The sequence below is a fragment of the Suricata suricatta genome, chromosome 12 (assembly GCF_006229205.1).
Source record: "Suricata suricatta isolate VVHF042 chromosome 12, meerkat_22Aug2017_6uvM2_HiC, whole genome shotgun sequence".
Classification (NCBI taxonomy): Eukaryota; Metazoa; Chordata; class Mammalia; order Carnivora; family Herpestidae; genus Suricata; species Suricata suricatta.
In genome coordinates this window covers 49,590,245-49,604,650 of record NC_043711.1, presented here as the reverse complement: position 1 = coordinate 49,604,650, position 14,406 = coordinate 49,590,245, and the positions used below count along the sequence as shown (strand labels likewise).

General features: G+C 47.8%; 2 protein-coding genes across 2 annotated transcripts in view; one reads left to right on the top strand and one right to left on the bottom strand.

The window, feature by feature from the left end:
* Positions 1 to 59: 59 nt before the first annotated feature.
* On the bottom strand, positions 60 to 10,693 carry ARPC4 (actin related protein 2/3 complex subunit 4). The gene is made up of 6 exons (XM_029916895.1): positions 10,586 to 10,693; positions 6,856 to 6,974; positions 5,529 to 5,640; positions 4,268 to 4,363; positions 3,170 to 3,340; positions 60 to 1,027 (listed from the first exon to the last, which is right to left on the bottom strand). Exons 1-6 carry the CDS (start codon positions 10,586 to 10,588, stop codon positions 1,022 to 1,024), a joined length of 507 nt encoding a protein of 168 aa, XP_029772755.1. The 5' UTR covers positions 10,589 to 10,693; the 3' UTR covers positions 60 to 1,021.
* A 266-nt stretch (positions 10,694 to 10,959) lies between these two features.
* The window catches only part of TADA3 (transcriptional adaptor 3), a 10,360-nt gene continuing 6,913 nt past the window's right edge, over positions 10,960 to 14,406 (top strand). Inside the window, exons 1-3 of the mRNA XM_029917893.1 lie at positions 10,960 to 11,502; positions 12,420 to 12,652; positions 13,998 to 14,260. Of these exons, the coding sequence (XP_029773753.1) occupies positions 12,446 to 12,652; positions 13,998 to 14,260 (470 nt within the window). The 5' untranslated portion in view covers positions 10,960 to 11,502; positions 12,420 to 12,445. The remainder of the gene's footprint in view (positions 11,503 to 12,419; positions 12,653 to 13,997; positions 14,261 to 14,406) is intronic.

Here is a 14,406-nt window from a genome sequence, read left to right as displayed (position 1 = left end):
TCTTGGGAAGAAAAAGCCCCACCTCCCCCTCCTTTCATACACACAGTGCACAGACCTCATGCAGCCCCAAAGGGGCAAGAAGAAGACTTTAATCAGGGGAGCAAGGGGGATCCACCAGAATAAGAAAAGGTACAGCGAGCGTGGGAGCAGAGGAGCCAGAGCAGGCAGGAGAGCCCCAGCTCAGGAAGCTCTGGAGGACTCACCTCTCCACCTCTAGCACAGGCACTGCACCGAGACAAGGCGAGACAAAGGCCCCTCTCAACTGGGAGGGCACAAAGTGACCCATGGCCAGAGGTACCTGGCTTTCAGGGCCCAGCTCCTAAACATGGCTGGTGGCCACCAGTTCAGCCCTTGTCCTCAACCAGTGCTGGGTGGCCATCTTCAGGGAGAGCTCAGGAAGCTGGCAGAGGGTCCCCACAACTTCAACTGGGCCCAAGTAGGCTCAGGAATAAGAGAGCAAGGGAAAGGAGCTGGAGTCTGAAATCTTCCTCCTTCCCTCCCACCCTCCCCACCTGGGGCTTGGGGAGGGGGTGATTGGGGAAGGGGGACAATAGTCGCCTTCTGGCTCCAGGCCCGCCCAGACCCACAGCGACCAATGTGGTACAATCACTGGGACCAGTCACAGCCACTGGAGGTGGAGGTTGTTTGTTTAAAAAAAAAAAAAAAAAAAAGACAAAAACGTTTCAGTCTCCTACAAGCACAGAATTTAAGTTTCAAGACGTTAAAAAAAATCTGTCCCAGCCCAGGGGACTGAACATCAGAAGCCAGCCTGACCAGGCACCTGTGGCCTTGGGGCAGGTCCACTGCTGCTTTGTTGCCCAGCTAGCAAGCACACCACCCACCTCCCGCATCTAGTACCCACCCCGACCCAGCTCCCCGGCTCTGCCGCCACCGCCGCTTGCTGCTGCTGCTGCTGCCGCTGCTGCCGCTGCCGCCGCCGCTCTAGGGAGTAACTCCAGGATGCCTTTGCAGAGACACGGGGGAGTGTGAGGGGGAAGGCCTCAAGATCCAGTCAGATGGTTTAAAACTGTCAAGAGAACCAAGAGGCAGTGAATGGTGGTTATTATAGTATGTATCCTGGCAGGCCTGTTCTGGGGAGGTGGGCTGATCTAAGAGTTGCCACTGTGTTCAGATTTCTGAAGGAAAGGGTTGGGTCCAGGACACCTTGGGGGTGTGCTCTTTTTAATTCACCCAGCCTTCAGCAATGACCTTCAGGGCACTAAACAAGGCAGAGATACTAAGGGTGAGGTGGGCTTTTCCCCAGCTCACCTTAGCCCTGTCATGGAGGCTGCTGTAAAGCTGTCACAATGTCACGCTTGGTGAACTGAAGTTGCCTTCTTTATGAAGGGCCTACATGCAAGCACTTGAAGACATAGAGAGCCAAGAGCAGAAGGACTCAGGATCTGGTACTTTGTGACAAGCTCTGGATCTCCAACCATAACAGGCCCTTGAAATGTTTTCTGACCTTTATCCCTCATGGTGCCCAGAACAGCCCTGGATATTTTACAGACCAAAAGCTGTGGATCAATGGCTCACAAACTGAACCCATCCCAATAATGAGCAATGTTTGGCCCATAAAGTATTTTTAAAAAGATATGACTTAGTTTACAACCCTGAAAATATCCAAGATGTTGCATATAAATCCAGACTTGGGGATTCTTTTGAAAAGCTAGAAGATGGAACCATAATGGACAGGAGCTCTGTGGTAGTGATCCTCTTCAGATGAGGCATATGCTTACCAGGTTCCCAGCAGCCCACTTCACTCATGCATCACCTGCCGGACCCCTGCTTGCACTTGAGTATGTGACCCCTGCCAAGTGCCACAGTACTATCTTTGATTTTTCAATCTGAAAACCAAGCTCCAAGTCCCAGTTCCTCGCCTTACTAGCTGAGGGCCCTGGGTAGTATTCTGACTTCTGAAGCCCAGTTCATTCATCTATAAAAGAGGGGTGACACCTGACTCAAAGACTGTTTCGGAGCTTAAACAATAAAAATGCAGTTATCATAATTAATTGACTCTTGAATGAATGAGCCAAATAATAAATCAGGACAAGAACAATTTTCTTTCGTAGTTGAATCTAGAGGCTTCGTGGTGCCCTGGCCATAAAACTCTGGTGCAACAATACCTGGAAAGCTTGCTAATTACCAAGTAATCCGCTCTGTACACATTTCCTCATTCAATGCTCAACCATCCTGAAAGGTACATGTTAACAGTCTCATTTCACAGCTGAGGAAACTGAGGCTTTGTAACATACGCAAGTAGGCAGCAAAGCCAGACTCACACAAAGGTGGCAGGACTCCACAGCCTGATCTGAACAAGCACGCTACCCTGCGTGCACAGGACAACTGCTTTGTACGCTGGTTGCCCTCAGTATAATTAAAGCCCAGGGGAAGCAGGCGTAATTTCCATTTTTAGGAATCTGAACTCCTTCTGGGCTGGATCTGCATGGACTGGTAGGAGTAAACACTTAACCTACCATCAAGGGATCAGAGCTGACTCTGAGCAGAATATGTCAACAAACCAAAGACTGTTTGGAAAAAGAAAAAAAAAAGGCAGGAGATCTCGAATATCTAAATTAGAGCAACTGTGTCATCAGTTCATCAGTGCAAACAATTCCTCCTCTTCAGCAGACTGCGGTCCTTTCGGTTAGTTAGGAAGACACAAACAACTGTAGAGGGATCCGGAGGATCCAGAGGACTGAAACCAAAAAAGTAATGGAGAACAGGCTGAAAACATGACTGTAAGTGTGAGAAATAGATACTGAAGGAAAATATTTAAGTCTGTCTGAGAAGTGGAATTACACTATGTTTAACTGCCCTATATTCTTGGGAAATTCCCATGTGGATTTAACTTGCCTCACCTGGGGTTTGAACTAGATACAGAGAAGGACTGTGTACATTTTGAGATGTAGAAAGGAGCGTCTAAGTCTCCATGAGAGACTGAGAGAGGTGTCCTGAAGGCACTCAAATACAGAAAATGCCTGCAGCTCCTCAAGATGACCCTCAGGTCCTCTAGTCCCAAAGCACCTGGCTGACGTGCCACCCACCAGAAGGTCCTAGAGGCCTCAGGAAATATACTCTGCTGGCACTACTTTAACACCAGACTCTAAGTTCTCAGCCCCCGGCATCTCCTACTTGTGTAGGGACACCGGTAAGTCCTCCCACTTACATTCTTGAGGAACTCCTCCGCCACTATGCGCGCACGAGCATTGACCGACAGCTTCATCTCGCTGATTTCCTTGTCGATTTCCTCCATGAAGTGGATCACAAAGTCCACCAACTTGTGTTTGTACATCTGCTCTGTGTGGAAGTTGGTGATCAGAAAACTGATGTCATATCCCTGTGGAAGGAAGACAGGAGGAGGAGGAAGAGAAAAAACAGGAGAGAGAATTAGCTTTCCAGGGCATTTAGTCGACCATGTCCTCTAAGGTCACTCAGCTATATGCTTGCTACTGGCTGCAATCTTCTCCCAAGTCGCATGCCCTTCGGCAGCAGCCCACTAGCTCTGCTAGGGTATCTTTACTGGGTCCAAGGAACTGACCCTGGGTGAGAGTTTTGTGTCTGTTAGGCATCCCTGGAAAACTACCTGTGGTACAAACAACGTGCAGGCGGAATGAGTCACGAGAAAATGAAAGAACTTGAAATCTTATTAACAGAAGAATCTGATCAGAGAGAAGAGATGCTATGGGATAAGGATGGGATTGCGTGTGTGTGGAGGAGCAATCTTACTTGCTCTGGGTGGCTGCAGAGGCTAGCTCTAGGAGCAGGGAGATTTTAGCTCAGGATGAGGACGAGGTCTGCCAACACGTATCTGATGATACATGCTGCTCTGCATGGTAGCTGCACAGTCACTGGGAATGTTTTAAGTTGATTTGGCAGGGAGTCTGTGGAAAGCACTCAAGTACTGAGTCTGGCAAGAACTGAGCCAATGTCAACTGTGGCTTTGAGAGACAATGATTTAGTTGGTGGCAGAGCTTAGAAAGGATCTGACTCATCGTGCCCTTTCTCCCATTAAGGCTCTGGGAAGATGAGCAATGCATCTCATATTTTTTGCCTTTTCCACAGCTGAGGCAGACCCAACTTCTCTTAAGCTTCTGATCCCCCGCACTCCCTCTTCAGTGGAAATGAAGGCCCACTCTCCACTCAGGCAGTGGATGCCCTACAGCTGGAGAAGCAATCCTGGCTCTGTGAACAATGCCTGGGCAGCGACAGTGGACTCGGTGGAAGAATCTTGGGTATTATGAACATGTGCATCATATGGTCTCACCTCCACTGGTTTCCTTCGAAGGATAAAGAAGTTTTCTGCTCGCATCATCATAAAGCGCATGAACTTATGGCATAAAATCTTCTCGATCTCATCAGCCTAGTAAGAGTGAAGGATAAATAGGTGTCCCTAAATGTGTCATCCTAGACCAACAGAAACCTGTTGCCTGGTCTTCTGACCTCAATATCCCCTAGGCTTGCTGCAAGCAGTGGGGTTTGGCACTGAGAGCAGCACTGCCTGAACTGTGGGGCACCTGGTTGCCAACTGAATGTCTATTACATTAGAGCCTTTCCAACCTAACAGGGCATGACCACAGTCTCACTTTCACCTCCTCCAGAGAGGGAATTCTGCCAAACCCGAGGTTTAATTCTTACCTACGTTCAGAGCTGCCTCTCCCTTGCCCATTTCATTAGGACTGCATTTTCCAAAGTCTATGATATATACTATCTGGGGTTATGAGAGTTAAACTTAGGCGATCTCCACTTTAATAGCAATGAATATCAAATAAGCCCCAATGTTTTTCGCTGCTGTATCTCATGGAAGAATTTTGCAGCTATGTGCTGGTATGCCCTGAACACCTCCCGACACTTGTTAATGTCCCTTTTTAACAGAGCAGGCCCCAAGGACAGAGCTTTCTGTATGCAACAGGGTCTTAATAAACAGCTTTGTTTTCTTTCACTCAACTTCTTTTTTTAACCTTCCCTCTACTGGGCAAGTGATGTTGCTTTTTCTATTACCACATAAAGTTTCCTTTTCAAACAAATTTAAGTAAATGAAAGTAAGTCAATTTAAGGAAATCCATTAAGCAAATAACTGGCCAGGTGGTATATAAATATGGCAACAATTATAGGAGTGGTAGGAATATCAGTTATTTGTGAAACATCACCTGAGAAAATGTAAGAAATTACACTTTGTTCTTTATCCTAAATTTCTTTTTCAGAGGTTATAGCTATCACATTGATACTGGTACTATTTATTTTTCTGAACTGGACTTATTCTCCTTTCCTTATAAAGGATTCTTGACTTGACACTAAACTGATCATGGCCTTGGCTGCTACGTTTCCTGACTTCTAATTCAGAGCAAGGCCCAGAAGACAGAGTTGCTCTGTTTACTCTACTGACCTGCTCAATCTGGCAAATCATTCCCTGGGTACAGTCAAGAAAACAGAGTCTGGGTTTCCTTGCACTTTGAATCTAGCACAATGATCTCTTAGATGAGGATCCCTGGCCTCCTGAGGAGGCAGGGGCTCAGTGGGGAGCTCACCTGTTTCACGGCAATGCTGACCCGGACAGAGTTGATGGAGCCCTCAATCAGAACCTTTTCCTTCTCATTCCTGCTGATGGTCACAGGTTGTAACAGGAGCTCTTTGCTACTCCTAAAAACACAATGTCACAGAGACCTCTGTACTATAGAGGAACAGACGGCTCAGGGAGACCCCACAGCAGGTCCTGGAATCTCTATCTGAGACCATAGAGTCCAAGGAAGAGGAGACTCACAAGCAGGGGTGCTCCAAGATGGGGGCCAGCGAGCGTGTTCTCCAACAGAAGGAGCAAGGCTCTGGAGTCAGGGCGAAAAGGTTTTGAAATCCAGCCTCCTCTGTTACTTTCCTTGGACAAGTTACCCTGTTGGAATCTCAATTTCCTCATCTGTAAATGACTGATTCCTATTTCACTGGTGAGGATTGAGAGAGATCAAAAAGGGTCAATTGTCTAACAGAGTGCGGGGCACATGGTAGGAGCTTTACAAATGACAGCTCTTATTTTAATAACTACAGGCAAACCCATTACCATTTAGGGAATGAGAAGAGAGAGGCTGCCTTAGGGATAAAAGGGCAAACTAAAAACACAGTTTGGCCTCCTTTAACTATCAATCCAGAATGATCCACTTATTCAGCATTAGCACCCCTCTCAGCTCAGTTCCTGTTTTGATGCCTCTGAATATGCAGGTATGTGTACTGGTAATTAAGATGCCTAATGGAAAACACAGAAGTAGAATAACACGACACATGCTAACATCCTATCAGTATTTTCAAATTCAAATCATTTCAATTTGGTGTGGTAAGACTGCTTATCTCAGTTATATACATCTCAGGTTAAACTTTAAGGGGAAACAGAGTAATTTACTTAACAAAACATTAACCAGGGAAAGAGGAGATAACCCAAAATACGGAATCCTTGGAATAAAAAATGAGAGTGTCCAGGGAAGCCGGGGGCGGGGGGGGGCACCCCTTGATCTTTCAATTACAAAAGGATGGAGACAGGATCTCCAACAACACAAGTCTCCACAACTCTCCTGAAACTGGGTTCACTACTGCCACAGGAGACATTTCACCAACAGCCCCACTGAGAATGCACACCTTGTGTCTAGCCATCTTGGTTCCAGAGACGCTTCTCCCCGGGTTTGGTCCTGCCAACCCACTGACCCTATTTTCCGAACTGTGAATTGGGAACTGTTGTTCATGTGGCAACAAGACAAAATAAGCGAGCTGCAGCTGTCTCTCTCCAGGGTGCGAATCTGTGGCAGCCTCCAAACAACTGCCGAGTCTAGGGCTGAACCCATCACCCCCCACCCTGACCTTTCTCTGCCCTACCTGACTTCCACCTCGGGCTTGTTGTGCCGTTCCACGACTTGGGAGGAGAAATTCTCCAAGCAGAGGGCAGCCTGCAATGTGGCCCGCACGGCACTCAGGTAGGGGCGGAGAGTGGCAGTCTGTAGGAAAACACCCAAGGGAGGATCAGAATCTGTCTCAGCAAACTCAAAGGCCCCCTGCCCCCAGCAACGCGGAGCCAGGCGGTACTGGCAGTCCCTGGCTTTCAGACACCACAGTGAACAAAACAGACTAGGCCTTCAAGGTGCCTTTGATTCTAAGTCGAGAGCAGTAGTTCTCAACAGGGGAGCATTTTTCTTGCCAGAAGACATTTAGCCATGTCAGGACATTTTTCACCGACAGGACTGGGGGTGGAGTGGGAGAGCTACTGGCAATGAGGAGAGACCAGGCACACTGCTGAACATCCTACAATGCGCAAAAAAGGATTATTCAACTCCAAACAGGGCTAAGGTTGAGAAATTCTAGTAGAGGCATATAGGTGAAGGATGGTCCTCAGTCTGTCTTTTGAGCCAACAATAGACATCTACCATGTGCCAGGCACTGATCTAAATGCTAAGAATTTAAAGACCACCTCTACCTTTAGGAGTGGGGGGGGGGGGCAAAAAATAAAGGCAATCTCTACCTTTAAATAGCTCCAGTGGATAGAAGAGACAGAAAAAGTGACTATGATATAAAGAACGATGAAATGTGACATAATTAGACTTACAAATTATATTTCCAGAAAAAACTGGTTTAAAATTTTTTTTTAAACGTTTTTTTTTAATTTATTTTTGAGAGACAGAGAGAGACAGCATGAGCAGGGGAGGGTCAGAGAGAGAGGGAGACACAGAATCCGAAGCAGGCTCCAGGCTCTGAGCTGTCAGTACAGAGCCCAACGTGGGGCTCGAACCCACGAACTGTGAGATCATGACCTGAGTGAAGCCGGCCACTCAACCGACTGAGCCACCCAGGCGCCCCAGAAGAAACTGGTTTAGAGGTAAAGATGAAAATAGGATGAGAATGATTTTACAATAAGGCAAAGTAGACTAAGGACATTCCCAGTAGAGGCATCAGCTTCTACCTACACTGGCCTATGTTCAGTTCCTTCTATTAACTAAGTTCTTTCTCACCTCAGGGCTTTATACGTGCTGATCTATCTGCAGGCTTTTCCTCCCCATCTCTTGAACTATGTCAGTCCTCAGATTTTGGCTTATTCAGGGAAGGTCTCTTCCTTCCTTAGAGAGGTCTTTCTTGACTTTCTCCTTCATAGCATTTATTATAATCTACAATGATGCATCCTTTATATTTAATAAGGTGATTTCTTCTCCATTAGACTTTAAGCTTCCTGGTCTCTCTCACTGAAATCTACATTCCTTGCACCTTGCTCAGGCCCTAACATGTGATATCTTACTCCTTTTCTTCACAGTATTATGGAGAATAGCATAAACAAAGTTAGAATAATGCAAAAGGGCATGAAGACTTCCAGAAGCAGTGATGAGTATAGTAGTTGTGAGTACAGTGTTGCTGTATACAGGATGCATTTTTTCTTTTTTTAACTAAGTAGGCTTCACGCCCAGCATGGAGCCCAACATGGGGCTTGAATTCACAACCCTGAGATCAAGTCAGATGCTTAACTGACTGAGCCACCGAGGTGCCCTTATGGAAAGCATTTTAGATTAGGCAGATGACGCTGCAATGGTAGACTAGAGATTTGTGGGTAATATCAAATGCCAGACTGTTGAGCTTAGCCTTTCTTTTAGGTAGTAAGGAACTGTTGGGGCTTTCTGAGGAGGAAGTTACATGACTACAGTTGCATGGGGGCTCTGCAGAGAATGGACTAGAGAAGGAAGTGAGACATAAAGCAGAGGTTATTCAAGGAGCACTGATGAGAGCCCGGACTGGGGTGGTGGAAAGGACAAGTACAGAGTCCTCACAAGAATTGGACTGACATAAGATGTAGAGAATAATGGAATCAAAAAACACCTCCCAATAAACTATGGTTCACTCATTTGATGAAACATTAGCAATAAAAAGGAAAAACTAGGGGCGCCTGAGTTGGTTTAGCGTCTGGCTTCGGCTCAGGTCATGATCTCATGGTTCATGGGTTGGAGCCCCACGTCCGGCTCTGTGCTGACAGAAATAAATAAATTTAAATAAACAAAAAATAAATAAATTAAATAAATTTTAAAAAACAAAATTCTTAATTTAAAAAGGAAAAACTACTGATACATGCAAGATGGATGAATCTCAAATGCATTATGTTAAGAAGCTACATTAAAAGGCTCACAGACTGAAGAATTCCTTTTAACAATTTTTTTAACGTTTTATTTTTGAGAGAGAGAGAGAGAGCGCGAGCAAGGGAGGGTCAGAGAGAGAGGGAGACACAGAATCTGAAGACAGGCTCAAGGCTTTGAGCTGTCAGCACAGAGCCTGATGCTGGGCTTGAATCCACGAACCGCGAGATCATGACCTGAGCAGAAGCAGGAGGCTTAACCCACTGAGCCACCCAGGCGCCTGGAGAATTCCTTTTATGTTACAATACAGAGTAGGCAACACTATGGGAGGAAAAAAAAAATCATTGGTTGCTAGAATGAGGGGAAGATAGGACTGATAACAGAGGGGCTTGGGGGAATTTTCTGAGAAAGCATTGTGTTCTGTTGTTTTAGTATTCATGATTGTGTTTGTCAAAACTGATAAATCTAGAGAGGATAACTTTTAGCCTGCAAGCCCCATAACACCTGCCTTTTTACTAATAAAATGCATTTTCATGTAATACCTCAAAAATGTTGACTTTCAGAAAATCCACGAGGTGTGGCCTCAAGTAGAAAAAAAGAAAACCCAAGTTTTTAGCTAAGGTAAGAAGACACAAAGCCAAAAGCAACACAGAAATAAAAGCAAGTTTAGGAGGAAAAAACGGGTTTTGATCTGGAGGTCTAATATGAAGCGGTCATCAAGATATCCAGGCAAACCTTAAAAGAGAGCGAGGAAGGCAGATTCAACAGTCGACAGAACACACAAGGTCACCAAACCCAAGAAACTAGATAGGTACCACCAGGAAAAATGTGAAGAAGAAGGTGGTGAGTCAGTTTCAACTCCCAGGAACACCCACACTTATCAAACGGGAGGATTTCCAGGAAGTGGGGGATCAACAGTATCAGAGCGAATGTACTACAGTTAAGATTAATACGGGATGAGCTCTGACCAGGAAGAGGTCTGAGTGGCGGCAGCATAACGAGATACTTCGGTGGTGTAGAAGCAAAGCAGGGGGTAAGAGGAGTGGGCTAAGGAAGTGTAGACGCTTCCTTTGAGAAACTGTGAGTCAAGCAAGCAGGAGTGAACAGGACAGTGTATTTAGGGAAGTTCTACTCTAGCTGAGGAGGTGACCCTACTCTATGCCTCTGCTCCCCTACTAAGGGCAATGAGGCCTACTACGTATCTTCGAGGCACTACCACCAGCCCCACTTCCGGCGTCCTCCATGCCTCACAATTCCCTACCTGCATCGAAAGCCAGACCATGAAGCTGAAAGGCCTGCTTCTTACGAGAGCGTCCCCCATTCGCCCCTTCCTCACTTGGGCTCGCGCCCCGCCCTCTTTCTCCCCGCCTCATCGCGCCCCCACACCCCGCAGCAACCCACGGCCCCGGTCCTCTCCGTTGCAAAGCCGCATCTCCCCCAGACCCAGAGCTTTGAGGCAAAACAGCGGGGGTCCCTGGCCCGGGGCCCGGCTCTCTCACCATCGCGGGCGCTGGCTGGGCCGGAAAGCGGAAGTGCGGAAGTGGCCAGCCCCGCGACGCCAGCCCTTTCGCGAGAAGCGCAGCCTCAGTCTCCGCCCGGACTTCCGGACGGTACCATCTGTGCTCCGACCGGAGAAGGGGGAGCCTGGAAGTTCTGGGTCCTTTGGAAGTTTCTCCGCTAGGACTGTCCCGGTATTTTTAGACTCCTGAAGCTTCAGATCAATACTCAAGCCTATCCCATTATGCATGCAGTTCTCGCTTGTGACTTTGGCCTTCTTGTCGTCTTTGCTACTGTCTTTCCCTGTAGTCAGACTATGGTGCAGCCCGGCCTCAGGTTGGGCACCATATTAGGACAACGCGAGGCAGAGGAGCTCTTCGTTCCTTCCGGTTCCGCGCCCCTATCTTTTCTCTGAGCCCCTCCTACCTGCAGCCCCTGGGGCAAGGCGGAACTAACTGCTGGGCTGTGATCGCTGCTGCCGAGCCCCGCCCCCCAGCCTCGGGCTGTTCTCCAGAGTCGGCCCGAGGCATAATCTCCCCCATCCCACCTGCAGTGGGCTCGCTCGCGGCCTGCCAACCCTTCCCCGCTAGCCACTTTGGACTCTCCCTAGCGTCTCCCACCCGCGCGTCCTCTGCAGGGGGCCCGCCCCTAGCCAGTTCCGGGGCGGTTGCTCCCACCAACCGGAACTCCCCAACCCCTCCCGCGGCCTGGGGGCTGTAGGAGCCTGCAGGAGGTTGCAGTGAGGAGGTAGAGGGGGCAGGAGCCGCGTTAGAGGGTCCCTGGAGGACGGGGACCCTGAAGGCGAGTCACTGGGGCGACCCACGGGAGGGGCCAGACATTAAACAGGCGCACTTCTGTGCCAGGCACTGAACTGGGCTCTTGACGAGCATCCTCTTAATCCACAGAACATCCCAGGGAGGTAGGTACTATTGTGATCCCCATTTTACAAATTCAGACTTCTTATGGGGAAACAGATTCAGATTTCTTTTGTCCCAATTTTGTAGATGGAAAATCGAGACTCAGGAAAGTTAAATAACATTTATAGCTATGTAAATAGAAAATGGTGGTAAAAAGCTGGGCTTGAACCCAGGTATGTCTGGCTTAACAGCCCACATTTTTTTTTTAATTTTTGATGTTTATTTTTGAGAGAGAGAGACATAGAACAGGAGAAAGGGAGGGGCAGAAAGAGAGAGACACAGAATCCAAAACAGGCTCCAGGCTCCAGAGAGCCTGACTGGGGCTCACACCCACAAACTGTAAGATCATGACCTGAGCCAAAGTCAGAAGCTTAACCAAGTGAGCCATCCAGGCGCTTCTTCGTTGCCCACATTCTTAACCACTGTCAGGGGCAAGGAGAAGGGATAAAGATGAGAAGGGGTGAGACAAAGAGAAGCTGGGAGGCACAGAGAACATTAGCATTGTAAGATTGGGATGTTTGGAGCTCAGGGGCTTAGCAGAACCCAGGAGGAGAACAAAAGAGCATCAGGAAGACAGGGCATAGTATATCATGGTAATTAGTGACAGACTCAAAACTACCGGGATTCAGGTTGCATCTTGGTAAAACTGGTCAGGTAAATTTGAGTTTGACTTTCCTTATCTGTGAAGTGTAGATCACCATTGTCCCATGGGGCTGGGTGAGGAATTCATGAGAAACCAGTAAAACGTCTGCCCTTATCTAAATGCCCCATAAGAGCTCTTGTGAGTAGGAGCTGTGCCATCTACCTTGTCAATAGGGTACTGAAACGGGGCTTTGCCTTTGAGACTGTCCCTAGATGGAAGGAGCTCTTGGACTTCTCATCCCATTTTATCTTCTATCCATGGCTCTCTTCTTTCCAGTTCCACAGGGTCCCGTATCCTGGGCCATGAGTGAACTGAAGGACTGCCCCTTGCAGTTCCATGACTTCAAGTCTGTGGACCACCTGAAGGTTTGTCCACGCTACACGGCAGTGCTGGCCCGCTCTGAGGATGATGGCATCGGCATTGAGGAGCTGGACACTCTGCAGCTGGAACTTGAGACCCTGCTTTCCTCTGCCAGCCGGCGCCTACGGGTTCTCGAGGCTGAAACCCAGGTGATACCCTACAGAGAGGATATCACCAGGGGTGGACTGTGACAAGCTATGGGATGGGTCATTGCGTTAGCCCCACCTGCTGAGGCTTTGGGGTACAGGAGCTTAGAGGGGCAAGGAGAGACCTAAACTGGGCTCGTGTGACATGTAGATTACACAAGGATGCACGATCGTCATAAATTTCAAGATTTCTAGTTTACTGGCCCCCCAACCCCCATTATGTTTTGGGTGCCAGTCATTAGAGAGAGGTAATTATTAGGACACTTCTGGTCTTCAGGGAATTTACCAATTGAAGGGAGAGGGAGGTCAGACAAATGCCAGGTGGTGTTGGTTATGGATAGAAGTACTAGGGAGAAGGGACTGAGGAGACCTGTATTTGAATCCTGGCCTGAGCACTTGCTAGTGCTGCTGTTACCTAGCTGTGTGATTTTGGGACAGTTGCCTCATATCTCTGAGCATCAGTCCCAAATCTGCAAACTGGGATGAATAATAGGAGCTACCTCAAAGCTTTTGTGAGGATTAGAAGAGCTATTTTTTGCAAAACCTCAGTTGATGTCTGACACGAAGTATTTCCAATGTTATTTGGTACTACTCTGATTATTTCTGTTTACGATGTAAATATCCCCTGAGCCCCGTGTGCCAAATGGTACACCAGATCCTGGGGAACAGAGATAGTAAAGATGAGTTTCCTGGTCTGCAGTAGCTTACAGTCTAGTTGAAAAGACAAGGTATACTGTTCATTCCATGTTGATCAAACAACACAGTTGGGCCTGCAGTGGAGGTACAAAGTGTCAGAGACTCGGTGAGGACAAAGAGACCTTTTTAATTGGAGCTCAAAGGCTGAAGAGTTAACTTGTGGTCCCTGGAAGTGCACTGAAGCTTTTTGAGCAGGGCTGCGGCATAATCAGTTGTATTATAGCTTTTAAGACGCTGGGTAGATGATGTCAAGAAGGCTTCCCAATTGTGGTGAAATTTGAAGTGAAGGTTTGGTGGGAGGCTTGTTTGCAAATTCCCCCAAAAGCTACCACGGGCATATTCCAGTGCTAATGTACACTGGGGCATGATCATTTGTTTGACCTAAACACTGTGAGTGGTTTGGGTGATACAGAGCTGAATCCGTATAGACAAATGAATGAAATGATGAGAAGCATATGAATAAAGTTCTATGAGGCAGGCACAAAAAAGGAGCTGAATTTTGAAGGATGAGGAGGAGTTTACTAAATAGGAGATGGGTAAATAAAAAGACCTTGGAATCTTCTCAAGTTCTAGATCCTGATTCTTCACTAGGAGAAAGAATTGTCCTCTGATTTCCCTTCTCCCCCTCAGTGACAGTCTCTGTAAATTTCAGATCCTCACTGACTGGCAGGATAAGAAAGGTGATCGCCGATTCCTGAAGCTGGGTCGAGACCATGAGCTTGGAGCTCCCCCCAAACATGGGAAGCCGAAGAAACAGAAACTGGAAGGGAAGGCGGGACATGGGCCTGGCCCTGGCCCCGGGCGGCCCAAATCCAAAAACCTTCAGCCCAAGATCCAGGAATATGAATTCACGGATGACCCAATTGACGTGCCACGGATCCCCAAGAATGATGCGCCCAACAGGTTCTGGGCCAGAGAACATAGAGGGGCCTTTGGATTCAGATAGCAGAGGCTGTGGAGGGGTCTGGGACTGAGGCTGGTGGGACAGCTGAGAATTAGAGCCAGGGTGTCTGGGTGGGTTAATGCGGCAGATAGGAGGCTGGGCAGGCTGGGAGAAGGAA

Coding starts and splice junctions, on each gene's coding strand:
- ARPC4 (XM_029916895.1), bottom strand. Junction 5,641..6,855: donor AAGCCCGAGGTGGAAGTCAG/GTAGGGCAGAGA, acceptor TTGTGTTTTTAG/GAGTAGCAAAGAGCTCCTGT. Junction 3,341..4,267: donor TTCGAAGGAAACCAGTGGAG/GTGAGACCATAT, acceptor TTCCTTCCACAG/GGATATGACATCAGTTTTCT.